General features: G+C 49.9%; 1 protein-coding gene across 3 annotated transcripts in view; it reads left to right on the top strand.

The window, feature by feature from the left end:
* EPHB1 (EPH receptor B1) overlaps nucleotides 1-13,448 on the top strand; it is a 430,500-nt gene that overhangs the window by 160,283 nt on the left and 256,769 nt on the right. For all 3 annotated transcript variants that reach the window (XM_060638721.3, XM_060638722.3, XM_078432322.2), the window contains one exon: nucleotides 440-1,121. In XM_060638721.3, coding sequence (XP_060494704.1) covers nucleotides 440-1,121 — 682 coding nt within the window. The remainder of the gene's footprint in view (nucleotides 1-439; nucleotides 1,122-13,448) is intronic.

Raw genomic sequence — 13,448 nt, 5'->3', positions numbered from 1 at the left:
CGGAAGTGAGGATTTCTAAGGTGAGGGGTGTCCTGTAATTAGACCCCTAATCCACAGAGTGGTTGTGGAGAGGAGAGGCTGTGTCACTCAGGAATCAAGTCGTTGCCATCACATAGGGCAGATAGCCTCAGGCTTGTCCTGTGGAGGTGATGAGCCATAGTCACAGCAGGAGTGTTGTAGGTTAGATGAAGGAAGGCTTTCTAGAGTAAAGTCTGTTCTATTTCAGGGTGACCAGTGGAGAAATATTTGAAGTCTGCATATAAGGAGGTCTTTAAAAACAAATTAGGGTTAGGTATGTTTATTTCTCACGTTAAGTGGCCGGACTGGTGAGCTCATAAGGCCCTCTGCAGAACGAGGCTTCTTTGCTCTGCCTCTTTTTTTCTTCTTACTCTCTATTTTGTGTTTTTGCATGTGTGTGTCTGCGGCCTGCTTGGTACAGTGGGAAGAAGTCAGTGGCTACGATGAAAACCTGAACACCATCCGCACCTACCAGGTGTGCAACGTCTTTGAGCCCAACCAGAACAACTGGCTGCTCACCACCTTCATCAACCGGCGGGGGGCTCATCGCATCTACACAGAGATGCGCTTCACTGTGAGAGACTGCAGCAGCCTCCCCAACGTCCCAGGTTCCTGCAAGGAGACCTTCAACTTGTACTACTATGAGACGGACTCAGTTATTGCCACCAAGAAGTCAGCCTTCTGGTCTGAGGCCCCCTACCTCAAAGTAGACACCATTGCTGCAGATGAGAGCTTCTCCCAGGTGGACTTTGGGGGAAGGTTGATGAAGGTCAACACAGAAGTCAGGAGCTTTGGCCCTCTTACTCGGAATGGTTTTTACCTCGCTTTCCAGGATTATGGAGCCTGTATGTCTCTCCTTTCTGTTCGCGTCTTCTTCAAGAAGTGTCCCAGCATTGTGCAAAATTTTGCTGTGTTTCCAGAGACCATGACTGGGGCAGAGAGCACGTCTCTGGTGATTGCTCGGGGGACATGCATCCCCAATGCAGAGGAAGTGGACGTGCCCATCAAACTCTACTGCAATGGGGATGGAGAGTGGATGGTGCCCATCGGGCGCTGCACCTGCAAGCCTGGCTATGAGCCCGAGAACAGCGTGGCCTGCAAGGGTAAGTCCTAGGGCCTCTTAAGGCCTCTGCTTCTTGCCTACCTGGGACAGGGTCCAATCTGCAAATCTTCCCCACCTCCAGCTCTGGGTCATAAAGGAGCAGAAGAGCCTGATAGCTTATTACAAAGCTCTGTGGGAGTCGGGGGGTTCCTGGGTGGCTCAGTCAGTTAAGCATCTGACTCTTTTTTGCTGCTCAGGTCATGATCTCATGGCTCTTTGGTTCAAGCCCTGCATCAGGCTCTGCACTGACAGCACAGACCCTGCTTGGGATTCTCTCTCTGCCTCTCCCTCTGCCCCTCCCTGTCTCTCTGCTTCTATCTCTCTCTATCTCTCTATCTCTCTTTCTGTCTCTCAAAAATAAATTTTAAAAACTTAAAAAAAAACACACACAAAAGGTCTGGGGCATCTACATCCCCAGCTATGATGATTTTTCAACTGTGTCCAACCAGAATGCAGTGTTCATGATGGGGAAAGAGATAGAATTCCAAATGGTAGGCAATCACGTAATAACCCTGGACATTCATATTCTGTTTTGTCTGTGTATGCACTCTCTTGCCCTTCACCATGCACACACCCCTGCATCATGTCCAGCCCCATGCTCTGAAGCATGGAGAATTTGGGTTGTCATGGGCAGTTCACTCAAGGGTAGTTGAGAAGTGACTGAATTTTCAAAATACTTTAAGTCATTTCAGTTCAGTTCCCCCAGAACCCAGCTTGGTCTTGAACCCATGTAGCTCATTAACTCAAAGCCTTTTGCTCAGCTGTCTTCCTCCAGGGGCTCAATGCCAGGGGCAGGGGTGGAGCTACCTTTTGTGTACTGGAAGGAGATGAGCTAATGCAATGGGGGGAGGTGGTATCAGGTATTGTATTACTTTTGCTTCCGAAGGATACAGAGTGATACGAACTTGGCAGTTTGGGAGTGTCACGGAACTGTGTGCTCACAATGGCTCTCCTCAGTCCAAGAGAGCACATTTCTAATACATGGCAATAAATGAGCTGAACTGGTTTGAGATTCTTCTCTGAGAATGAATAGGATGGTCTAGAGAATCCATGACTCATTTCTTTAGTAAGTGCATGGAAGCTGAATACAGGGAGGGGGTGTCCAGAGTTGGGGAAGAGAAGACTTCGTTCCTCGATTAAATTTTGCCTGTGGCATTCAAAGTTTCAGATTCTTTCAAGGGCAGGGCTTCCCACATAGACCTCAGAAATGACCACCTTGACCCTAACTCATCGTTTAGGTTGCCCCAGACCTCTGGGGGCAGGTTGGAGTTGGAGCTCCATTAGCTCCCTCTGCTCTCTCATGAGCTTCCTATCAGCCATCCTCCCTGTTGCCCCCCTCTGACACTCCGCCTGACCACCATATTGTCTTTGCCTGTCCCTTTCCTCTCTTACCTTGCTCCCCAAACACCTGCAGCCAAGCACCAGGCACAGGATTGCTAATGCCCATCAGCTCTGCGATCCTTTGGACTCAGCTAATTGCCTGGGCTGGGGCACTCACACAGCCTTTCTGAGGCCTGCTGAGAGCGGAGAACTAAGGCCTTTGTGTCTTTATTGGATTTCTTGGTTATGGTGCCCGTGATGGATGGTGTGGAAACAGAGGGGAGAGAGTGCCAGATCAAGTGATGAATCAAGGCAGACAGTTTTAAAACCAGCCTAGCCTGGCCCCACAGCGTTCCTCTTTGTCCCCCTGGTTGGAGGTGGGGCAGGAGGTGCCCTTTTTGGCATTTGTCAGGGTCTGAGTGGGGACCCGGGCACTAGGCTGAGTTCTTAAAGGTGCAGGTGCGGCAGCTGCCAGGCACGCTTGCAAAAGTGCTGATGATTTCTTCAGGCTTCAAAGAGCTGCCACACTGCACTTCCTGGCTGGGGCCCTCTTGCTTTTCCCATTATTTCCCGAGCAGAATGGCAGGAATCAGGGCAAGCATTGATTGGTTCTGATTTAATTGGGACTCTGGGAACTGGCTCTCATTTCTTTGGGCTAATTGGAACTTTTCTCTTTTGGGGGGTTCTGCTGTCTGTGCTGTTTGTCAAGTCACCTCCTGCAGTTGTTGTGGGATGGCCTATGGAGACAAATATGTAAATCCAAGTGGCTTCTTTCCATTCTCCCTACCCAGCTCCAACCCCCTTCTGACTTTTGGTGGACGTTCCTAATCTAGAGTTATTATGAAACTGGCTTGATTTCACAAATTGCCTATTGCAAATGTGCTGGAGGGTGGAGGAAACGGGGTGGCCAGGGCATCACTTTGCCATTTTAGAAGCATAGGCAGCCACGTTTTGGTGGCATTTCTGAGAGTAGAGAGTGGCAAGCCAGGTGGTGTCATGGGTCTCACAGCCCAGCAGCCTGGCTGAGCTTGTGTCCTAGAAGGGCAGAGAAGCCCACCTTTTTTCCTATCTCAAGGACTTTAAGATACATCCTCCAAATCTTAGCCATTGGCTCTGCTAGTAATCTGGCTTTGATGGATGATCATCCAGGACTCCCTTTCCAGAACTAAGTGGGCTGCCCCAGGGAGGCAAAGAGGTCTTGGCCATCGACGGTGATATTGGGAGGACTCTGCACCCTTTGGATGGAGATGGGCAGTGCATGTGGAAGGATTTGTGACTCGTCCCTGTATGTGTCTCCAGGCAAGGGTACCCCACCCATTTTGGGTTCTTGTGCTGTGCTGTCAGGTAGGCACCATAGCCCTTGACGGCAGTTCTGGGGTGGCCCACCTAGTGTAGCCAGTTCTCCGGCCAGAAGCATGGAGAATGGGGGATGCCAGAGAATTGTGGGTGAGACACGATGAGCCCCTTTCAGCTGTCCTGGCAGGACTGGGGAGGGAAGGCAAGCTATTCTCCTCCAACACAGCCCTGAGAATTAATGCCCTGGAGCCTGGCTGGGCCAAACCTGGATGATTCTGGGCTTCACTCAGTTATACTGACCTGATAAACTTTTCTCTGGATATTTGAATCTGGGCCTTTGCATGTGTCAAATCTATAGAATATCTTTATATTATTTTCTGGCAAGACAGACTTTCATCATGGACAGGAACCTTATTCTGACCTTCACTTTGTGTCTACTAAACCTGCTCCTGTCAAAGTCATGGTGACCTGTTGTTCTGTTGTGCAGAAGCACCTGGAGACCAGTTAGGTAGCCCAGCCAGTGAAGAGTGGTCCTGGCCTAGAGCTCTCCTGTCCTGATGAGGGTGGGGGCAAGATGGGGGCAAGCAGAGGAAGCTGTTGGGGGGACCTTATACATTAGGATGTGCCACAAATGGCAGACATACTTTCTAGAGGGCTCCATGGCCCAAGGCCTCTTCTGGACTCATCCTTTATACTCACACAGATTGGACCAATCAGTCAGAGTCATAGTAGCCTGCTGACCCCTCCAGTGACTCTGGTCCCGCCTATAAAATTATTAATTACTAGGAAAATGGCCCATCTGCCCCAACTTCAAACCTTATGCTCATAGTATAGTCGATCAATGAGCACTCATGGCTTTGTCTTTACCCACCCCATACCTTTCCTACTCAGGTTGATGGCTAAGTTGATTTTCTGTGTGGCTGCCTGCAGTCTGCCCATCCCTGGGGCCAGGGGCCCTGAGAGCTGGCACTCAGCAAGCTTCCTCTGTGCCATGGAGCCTGAAATATTGTGCCAGCTGAAGTCAGTCTTGGGGAGGAGGGCTGGGCTGAGACTGACAGTTGCTAGGGGGAACCTGGCATGTGTAGGCCTCTTAGCTGTCTGTTGGAAGCTTGGAGACTATGGTATCCCATTTGGGTGCCCAGGGAGGGGTCTCAGGTGCTAGAACAGCCTCTGGCAGCCAGATCCTAGCTGGAGCAATATACTCATGGGGCTTGATTCTGTTTCTGCCCCTGAGTACTCCTTGAGGGCCTGGCTTTCCTTCCCAGACATAGTCCTGGGAGCTTCCAAAAAGAGCTGTCTCATTAGCCTGCATCTCCAGCCATACTCAGGACTCAGAGAATGACAATGCTATGTATGACCTTCCCTGCTATCCTCCCTTATTCCTGTTCCTGTGGGTGTTTAGGCCAGCCTTGGCTCACCACTGTAGAAGGCACACGCTGACCCATTGGGCCCAGGCCTTTGTTGTTGGTGCTGTCACTCGAGGGGAGGGTGTAGGAAGATGAAAGGGGAAAGGAGTATATCCAGGTGGAAGAGGTCTAACCTAGAGATAGGAACTGGTTTTAGTCCTGACTCTGCTGTGAGCTTCTGGGTAGTTTTAAGGTAAGTCTTTTCCCATGAGAGCCCTTTCTTCTGTGCCTACTTCTTAGGGTGTATGAGAATTAAGTGGATAATTAGTGCATATGAGAGTGCTATGAAAGCCATGCGATGCCATGGCATTGCCCTTAAGCCCTGAAACACACCATCTGACTCTGGCTTCTAAGGGGATAAAATTCTGGAATGAAGGTGGCATGTGGTGTCCCCACTCAGAGACACAGGTCAGCAGGAGACCTGAATATTCATCCATCACTTGCCTGCACCTGCGTGGCCCCAGCTCCATGACTGTCCAGCAGTGACCAGTGATCAGCATGTCAGTGTGATTCACTGTCCCTCAACAAGTCAGTGGGTCAGTTAATACACATTTGAAAGGTGTGGCCCATGCCAACTGCCTTGAGGCAGGTTGTGTAGGCAGGTGGTCTTTGTGAGCTGGAGGTCTGAGTGAGGAGAGAAGACTCCCCAAGCCTGAGGAGGATGGTCATCTGCAGCAGTGATTCTTGATTCCATGGTGGGCATGAGACCCCACAGGAGAGGTTTTATAAAATGATATCCCCAGGTGACCCCTTCTGAGATTGTATTGCATAGGTCAAGTGGAGCCCAGGCCAAGGACCCCAGATCTAAGCTCTAGACCAGAACCTTCTATGTTGCTGGAGTATAGAAGAAGGGGGCTCAGGGGAGGTCACTGAAGGCATCTTGGGCTTGTGGGATTTGCAGAAGGGTGGACCTGAGGTGACATGGAAGAAGTCTGGGAAAAGGGACTGCAGGAGTGGGCTGGAAGCTGGGCAGACTGAGCACGAGGCTAGCTGGCCAGCAGCAGGGAGATGCTCAGAGCATCAACACACTTTGAGCAGGGCCCTACAAGCCGAGCTGCTAGAAAGCCTGAGAAGGGGGCTATGGACAGAGGAGTGAGGGACAGAAAGCTGAGGGAGGACTGTCTGGGAGTTACAGAAAAAAGCAGCCTTTCCTGCAGCTGGCCAGCACCAGCTGGATCACTCAGGGCTATTCTCCAAACAAACATCAGGGGTGGATTGCTGTCCTCAAGGGCACCGTCAAGCCTGCAGGACTCCTGTGACTTTCTCAGGTCCTGCCAATCAGGGTTGGAGCTGAGGACGTGTGTGCCGTAACCAGGAATCCACATGGCTTTTCCAGGGGACTCTCAAGTCAGCTGAGACCATCCATCCCAACTCCAGATGTTGGCAGGACCTTGACAACTTCTGGAGAAGACCAGAGCAGTTCTTGGTTCATCCAACTCCCTGTTTCATGTCTCTCCCACTCCCCACATGTCTGTCAAAGCCCTGAGCTAGGGCCTACACCCTCTCTGGCACTTGTCCTGTGTAACCCTCCCAGGCACTCCTCAAGCCATCCACTCCCTTGCCAATGCCCCAGAGGCTGCTGTCCTTCCCCAGCTGCTTAGGCACACCCCTTTCTTCAAATGGGGCCTATTTTCATGGTAATTTTCCACCTACATGTAAATTCCTTCATGCCTGGAAACCCAAGGGACATTTTGAACCTTTCAACAGTTTTGGTGCCTTTGTCAACTTGAGTGGCTGAGATGAGCCAATTTATAAGCCTGGGGGAGTTGAGACAGAGAATCTGCAGGATTTGAAGGTGGAGAAAAATATGTCTAATTTCACTCGCCTTGGAAAAAAAAGTTCTGGGGCCTATTTCCATCTCTTTTGGGGTTGCTGGTCCCAGCTTTGGGTTACCACCTGCATTCTCATCCTGGGTGCTGAAAGAGAAAGTGGGTCCCAAGGGGAGGGTGTGTGTGTGTGTGTGTGTGTGTGTGTGTGTGTGTGTGTGTGTGTGTGAGAGAGAGAGAAGGTGTGTGCACAGGCGCAGCCACCAGCCTGGCAGCTGCATCTGGGGCACTGGGGAACGCTGTCTTCTAGCTCCAGCCCATCAGCTGTTGGCTGGTGAGTGAGAGGAAGCCTGCAGCTCAGTCAGCCTCCCCTCCAGGCCCAGGGAGACCAGCTCTGCTCAGGGCTCGGGGAGGACAGGGTCATTAACACCGCAGCCTTGTAAGATGAGCTTCATAATAGGATTTCCCAACAGGCTACTTCATTTAGAAGTCTCTTGGGCTTCCTCTGCTCCCTACAGTGGCCCTGCCCAGTGCCCTCCAGAGAAGAATCTAATGTAATTGGCTGGATGTAATGGGCTGTGACACCAGCATGAGCAACAGCAAACAGAGCTGGGAGGATGCCCCAGTGCCTCCCTGACTCCAGCATATGAGGCGGGAGCACTCGGTCCTGTGCTCTGGTGATAGTGGAGGACAGCAAGAGGGGAAGGGAGGGAAGAGAGGGGAGCTTCAGGTTCCAAGTCCTCTTGTGATCTGTGCTGCCCCTCTGCCTTTGAAAGACCTGGGTGGAAGCACCAAATTCCACTGGTGTTGACCAAACAGTTGTGATTCTCCCAGGTCAGTGCTGGAGTGACTGAGAACGATTTGGCAGTGTTCTGTGCACAAGAGCTGCCCGGCATGGAATCCACCACTTACTAAATGTGTGCTATCAAAGATGCTGACAGACACACTATGTAGCCATTACTCAGACGGTGTGGGTAGTGGAATTGTCACGGGCGAGCGGTCCACTTGAGGCCCTAAGGTCACCACTTACTGCACCGTCATTGGCCCATGCAGAACTAGAGAGTCTGAAACTACTCAAGCTGGACAGGCGTGTGGGATGATGAGAGACCACCACGGTATCCACAGAGAGAGGAAAGCCAGGGAGCATTTCTGGGTACCAGTCTAGAGAGCCCTGGCTGGCTAATGTCAGAGCAGGGATCAGAATCCCGGTCTGGGGAGGCCACCATCTCCCTTTGCATGTGAGACTGGATTTTGTTAAAGTTAACCATCCTTAAACATACAACATGTATCTTCAGGACTATCAGGCTTGCCTCAGCTGTTCTCTCATAGATAACCCTCTCTTGTGACTGTGTTATCCACTGTTGTTTCTTGGGTCAGGGCTCCCTGGCACCGTGTTCTGTGGCCATACGTTTGCCCACTGTACAGCACAGAGCTCCACATTGACTGCCAACAGCTTCTTTTAGCCTCTCTGGCTGCAACCCTGTCTCTCCAGATCCTCTGACATGTTCATCTGCTAGTTGAGCCACCCAGAGGTTGCATAGCATCTTAGGGTTGGGGGGCGACCCCAAGCTCCCTGGGAAGGATGAGGTCTAAGGCTTTGTGCTTATAAAAGGGGACAGAGGGAAGGTGGTGGGGATGTCAGCTGGAGGCCTGACTGTGGCTCTCTAATGGGTCTCAGAACCAGCATGGGCTCCCAGGGCGGAATCCCAGCTCAGGCAGGGTGGGGCTCAGACTTTCCCTCTTTGCTTCCTGTCCCCATCTCGCTCTGGAGCCGGGTAGTCCCTGCCTGCAGAACTTGAGGATGAACATCCACACAAACTTGCTTGCCTGGGTGAGGAATCACTACATTTCATTTTGAAGCATGAAGATCAAAATCATTCTGAGTCTGAGCCTGCTTGCAATGGGGTTCTTCAGTTCTGGTCCCCAGGGAGCTCTGACAGTCTGAATTCTTTTCCCATTGCTTTTGGCCTTTGACAAGCTGTGTTGACAGTGCCCTAATGCTCCTGGGTCTTATTTCTCCCTGAAGGAAGTGGGGTGGAAAAGACTGAGAAGAATCAGCCCAGGATATTTGCAAACAGAGAAGGGATGCGTCCCAGACATGGGCAAACCACCAGGAGCAAACCTTAGTTTACCAAGAGGGCTTTGACAGGAACAGGGAGAGAGGGATGCTCTTGGTCTTTTCCTAGGGGAGAGGTCTCTGCCTGTAGAAGTCATATCTACACTCTTTGGTGGCTTAACTAAGAGCTTGAGTACCAGTTGATATGGCAGCTGGGCCTTCCATTTTTGTTTCAAGGGCCAGCTAATGAGGGCAAGGCAGGCCAATCCTGTGGAGATGTGGTTTAGTATACAGGAGTATGTCTAGGTTGGCTCTGGGCCCCAGGAGTTATCCCCTACGACAGAGAACATCCCACCTTCCTGTGGATCCTCCCAGCCTGTTGCAGAATGAATCCGTGCAGCTGCAGATAGGCTGGGCTTATCCTGTGTGTGTGTGTGTGTGTGTGTGTGTGTGTGTGCGCGCGCGCGCGCGCACGTGCGAGCGCACTTCTGGCCAAGGGGGTCAGGAGGAAATCAGGAGAGGTGAGGGTGAGGCTAATGAGGCACTGTGGGGAGTCTCAGGAGGCTTCTTAGAATCACAGGACAGAAATTCAGGGCCAGAGGGGGCCAAACCCAGCCCTAACAGAGGTTTTTATTGAGGGTAGGGCCCAGTTCTGGGGAAGAGATGGACAAAGAAACAGGTCCTTTGGTTTCTGGCTTGTCCCTGGACTCTGCCTGGAATAGCCCACTGTCACTAGGAATGGGGACACATTCCTAGTGGTGACTGGAGTTACTTGGTCTTTGGGTATTACCCTTGGGGACCTGCTCTGGTCTCCTCCTTGCAGGTCTGGGCAGTTCTGGCCTTCTGTTCTTCAATCAAGTTGGATTCCACTTGTGAGTTCATGTGGATCTAATGATACCTGTGCTCATTCTTTCTTTAGGTACTTACTGGGTACCTACAGATGCCAGGCCCTTTATACTTCTGTACATAGATTGAGCGATTTTACTTCTAAGAATCTGCTACATTCTTAGCTCTCTGGAAAGTGGTTACAATGTCCACAGTACAAGGGAGTCACAAGAAGCTATGTTGCCCTGGTGGGACCCGGTGGAGGATAGCTCCTCCCAGCTAGGTAAGACCTCTAAGGAGAGTGAGTCCAGCCCACCAGATGATACATTGCTTTCCCACAGTGGTCCACCACCCTGCTTTTCAACACCTCCAGTGATGAGACACTCAGACTTCCTGAGGCAGTCTGGTTCATCGGAGCCCTTCTTCCTAATAGTGAATCAGGGCTCACTGATCCAGTCTCTGGGGTAGAACTTTTATGCAAATCTCTCTTCTGCAAAGTTACTTTTTGTTGTTATTTTAAAAATGTTTTGTGGGAGCCGGGGTAACCGGTTCATTCAGTTAAGCATCCAACTTCAGCTCAGGTCATGATCTCCCAGTCCATGGGTTTGAGCCCCGCATCAGGCTCTGTACTGACAGCTCAGAGCCTAGATGGAGCCTGCTTCAGATTCTGTTCTCCCTCTCTCTCTGCCCCTAACCCACTCATGCTCTGTTTCTCCATCTCTCAAAAATGAATAAATGTTAAAAATTTTTTTTTAAAAATTAAAAATGTTTTGGACAGGTAGTAAATAGGAAAAAGTTTCCCTCCCACTCTTGTCCTCACCAGGAGCCCTAGCTGTTAAAGTTTCTAATATGCAAAGAAAAGTGTGTGCATTTGCACACCCAGAATATAGCTATATCTTTTTCCCACCTGTATAGAGACATATTACCCAGGGCTTTTTACCTAGTCACCCCACCTGTTTCTTATTTAACAATGAAGTTTTCAACAATGAAATACTTATTCTGTATTACACAGAAATCTGCCTCATTTTTTCAAATGATTCTGTAGTGTTGTATTAAATGGGTGTGCCTTCATTGTTCTTCATTTATATACATGTAGGTTGCTTCCTGTTTTTTTTTTGTTGTTGTTATTTCTAAACAATATTTCAACAAAGATCCTTGCATTTATCTTTGTACTTGTGTACGAGTATATCTGCGAGTCAAATTCCTTAATTAATTTATGCAATGAATATTTATTGAGGACTTTCTATGTGCCAAGCACTTTTCTAAGAACTAAGGGTGCAGGAAATTCTTAGAAGAAAAATTGCTGTGCTCGCTTCGGCAGCACATATACTAGAAGAAAAATTGCTGAATCAGAGTATATACATTTCTAATTTTGAGAGACGTTCCTGAATAGTCCTCCAGAAAAAAAAAAAAGGGCATTTTCTACCAATTTTGCTACCTCCAACAGCGTAAGAGAGTGCCTACTCCCCACACCTTTGCCAAGAGAACAAAATGTCGATCATTTTTATCTTTGCCAATCTAGTAGATGAAAACCAGCAACCCACTGTGGTTTCAGTTTACATTTGTCTTGCTATGTAGGGCATTGAACATGGTAGCATTCACAAGTTGCCCTGATGTTCAGTTGTACGGGACTTGACAAGCGTTCCTGTACAACACATCATTAAATCAGGTGGTTTGCTTGTTGCAGACCTTTTGGGGTTTGCTCCCTCCATGGCATGGTCTATTCCTCACTTTCCTCTGTCCCCCTCTGTCCCCCTCTGTCCCGTTCCCTCCTGCCATATATCCGCCCTTGATCTGTTCTTTGTCCATCTATAGCATCAGGACATGTTGGCACATGCCGCTCACCCATTTTGACATTTCTTAGTTAGTGGCAGGTGACCGGTCTGCAGATGGGACAGGACAGGAACAGATGCTGGTGCTCAAGGGCCAGGCTGTTCTCCTGGTCCAGTCCCAGAAAACCCGGCCAGCCTGGTTTGTGGGGAAATACACCTCACTTTTCCCATCCTTCCTCTCCTGCCCGGAGCCAGTTCTGGGCTCCTTGCCAGAACTGGCTCCTTGCTCACCCCGTGCAGTCCTGCTCTGCTCCCTGCATCTCTCAGCTCTTACCCTTTGGCCCAGACCCTCTACCACACATCCTTTCCTTCAGTTCCCCCAGCTTAACTCTGGGGCTTAGGGTTTCAGCACACCCTGGTGGCTCCCCCTCAGCTGCCCCTTCCTAAATCACCAGTGCTCAGCCCTCACCTGCCCCACCCTCCTCTTTGTTTCTTCTGCACCAACCCACCCTCAGCAGAGCTGTCCAGCAGTGTCAGTCCTGCCACTGACCAGGCATCTACTCCCCAGGCCAGAGCTAAATCCTGCAGCCCTGCTGAAGCCCTGGCCCTGCTTCTACCAGCAAGCCTGATCTTAGCCCTGGGTGGCTGCTCACTGCCTCCTTCTCTCTGTGGCTTTTGTCTTCCAACTCTGCGGGTTTTCTTTCTCTCTGAGACCAGGGACTTCCTTTTTCCCTTCCTTGTTTCAGTCGCCCCTCCTCTCTTGTCTGCTCCCCTCCCCACCTGTGCTCTCCTCTCCCTTCCCTGCCCCTCCCTTTTCTCTCCCCTGCTTCCTTCCTCACTTTTCTGTTATTTTCTGTGAAAATAAATACATTCAGGTTAAATGAGTCAACTTAAAGAAAAATAATAACTTAGCTAATAGACTAAAAACCTGGTACATAGATGTGGCAAAAAGCAATGAAGATGGGATGCAAAATGACTGATGTGTGGTAAGAATGCTGATTTGCCCTGTGTACCTGGGCTAAGGAAGCACCTTATATAATCTTCTGGGCAGTCTCACCATTCACTGTCAGATCATGGTGATGGCTATCATTTGGGTAGGGAGCAAACCTTTCTGGATTGGCTTCCAGCTTGCCTGAAGCACTAATACAGCGGGGCTATTATTTGCAGAGAACTCACTATGTACCAGATGCTCTGCCTAATTCTTTTCGTGCATTATCTCTTAAATCCTTACAATAGCCCTATGAGGTACATATGATTATCAACCTCATTTTTCAGTTGAAGATACCAAGGCACAAAGAAGCTAAGTAACTTTACCAAGGTCATACAATGTAGGACTCTGGGGCCTGGCTGATAACTGCTATTCTCTACTCTTCCTCTCCTCACTCCCTACCCCCAGCTGGAGAAGAGAGAGATTCCCACAGGGCAGAACTGTGATTTGTGGTGGGGGTTGGGCCTTCAGCATCCCATTTGGACTGTGATATAATCCTTCACTAAGGGACCCAAGGAAAACCCATCAATTTGATATGCATTTCCCATTGGTTACGGATGACCCAGGAGATCCGTGGAGGGACCGTGCTTGAAGTTGAACCCCTCCACCTCTGTCCTCCACCTAGCCTTTCAATCTCTGTCACCTACTTCCCAAGCTCCTCATGGGCAGGGCCATGCTTGCTGTGTCTCTGTGTCCCAAATGCCCGCTGTGTGTCATCTGTTTAATGAGAACAAAACAAAATGCATTGAAAACAAAATTTGTGGAATCAGGGTGAGAGCTGAGGAAGAAGAAAGGCTTTGCATGTGTAAGAAAACATCCTAGCTGCACTGAGTAGTGTAAGCTCCGTAGAAACTGGGCAGGAACCATGCGGAGTCGCTGACAAGGCATGTGCTTATAGA

The sequence above is a fragment of the Panthera onca genome, chromosome C2 (assembly GCF_046562875.1).
Source record: "Panthera onca isolate mPanOnc1 chromosome C2, mPanOnc1 haplotype 2, whole genome shotgun sequence".
NCBI classification, from domain to species: Eukaryota; Metazoa; Chordata; class Mammalia; order Carnivora; family Felidae; genus Panthera; species Panthera onca.
Note: the sequence above shows the minus strand (reverse complement) of the source record. Positions and strands in the feature narration are given on the sequence as shown.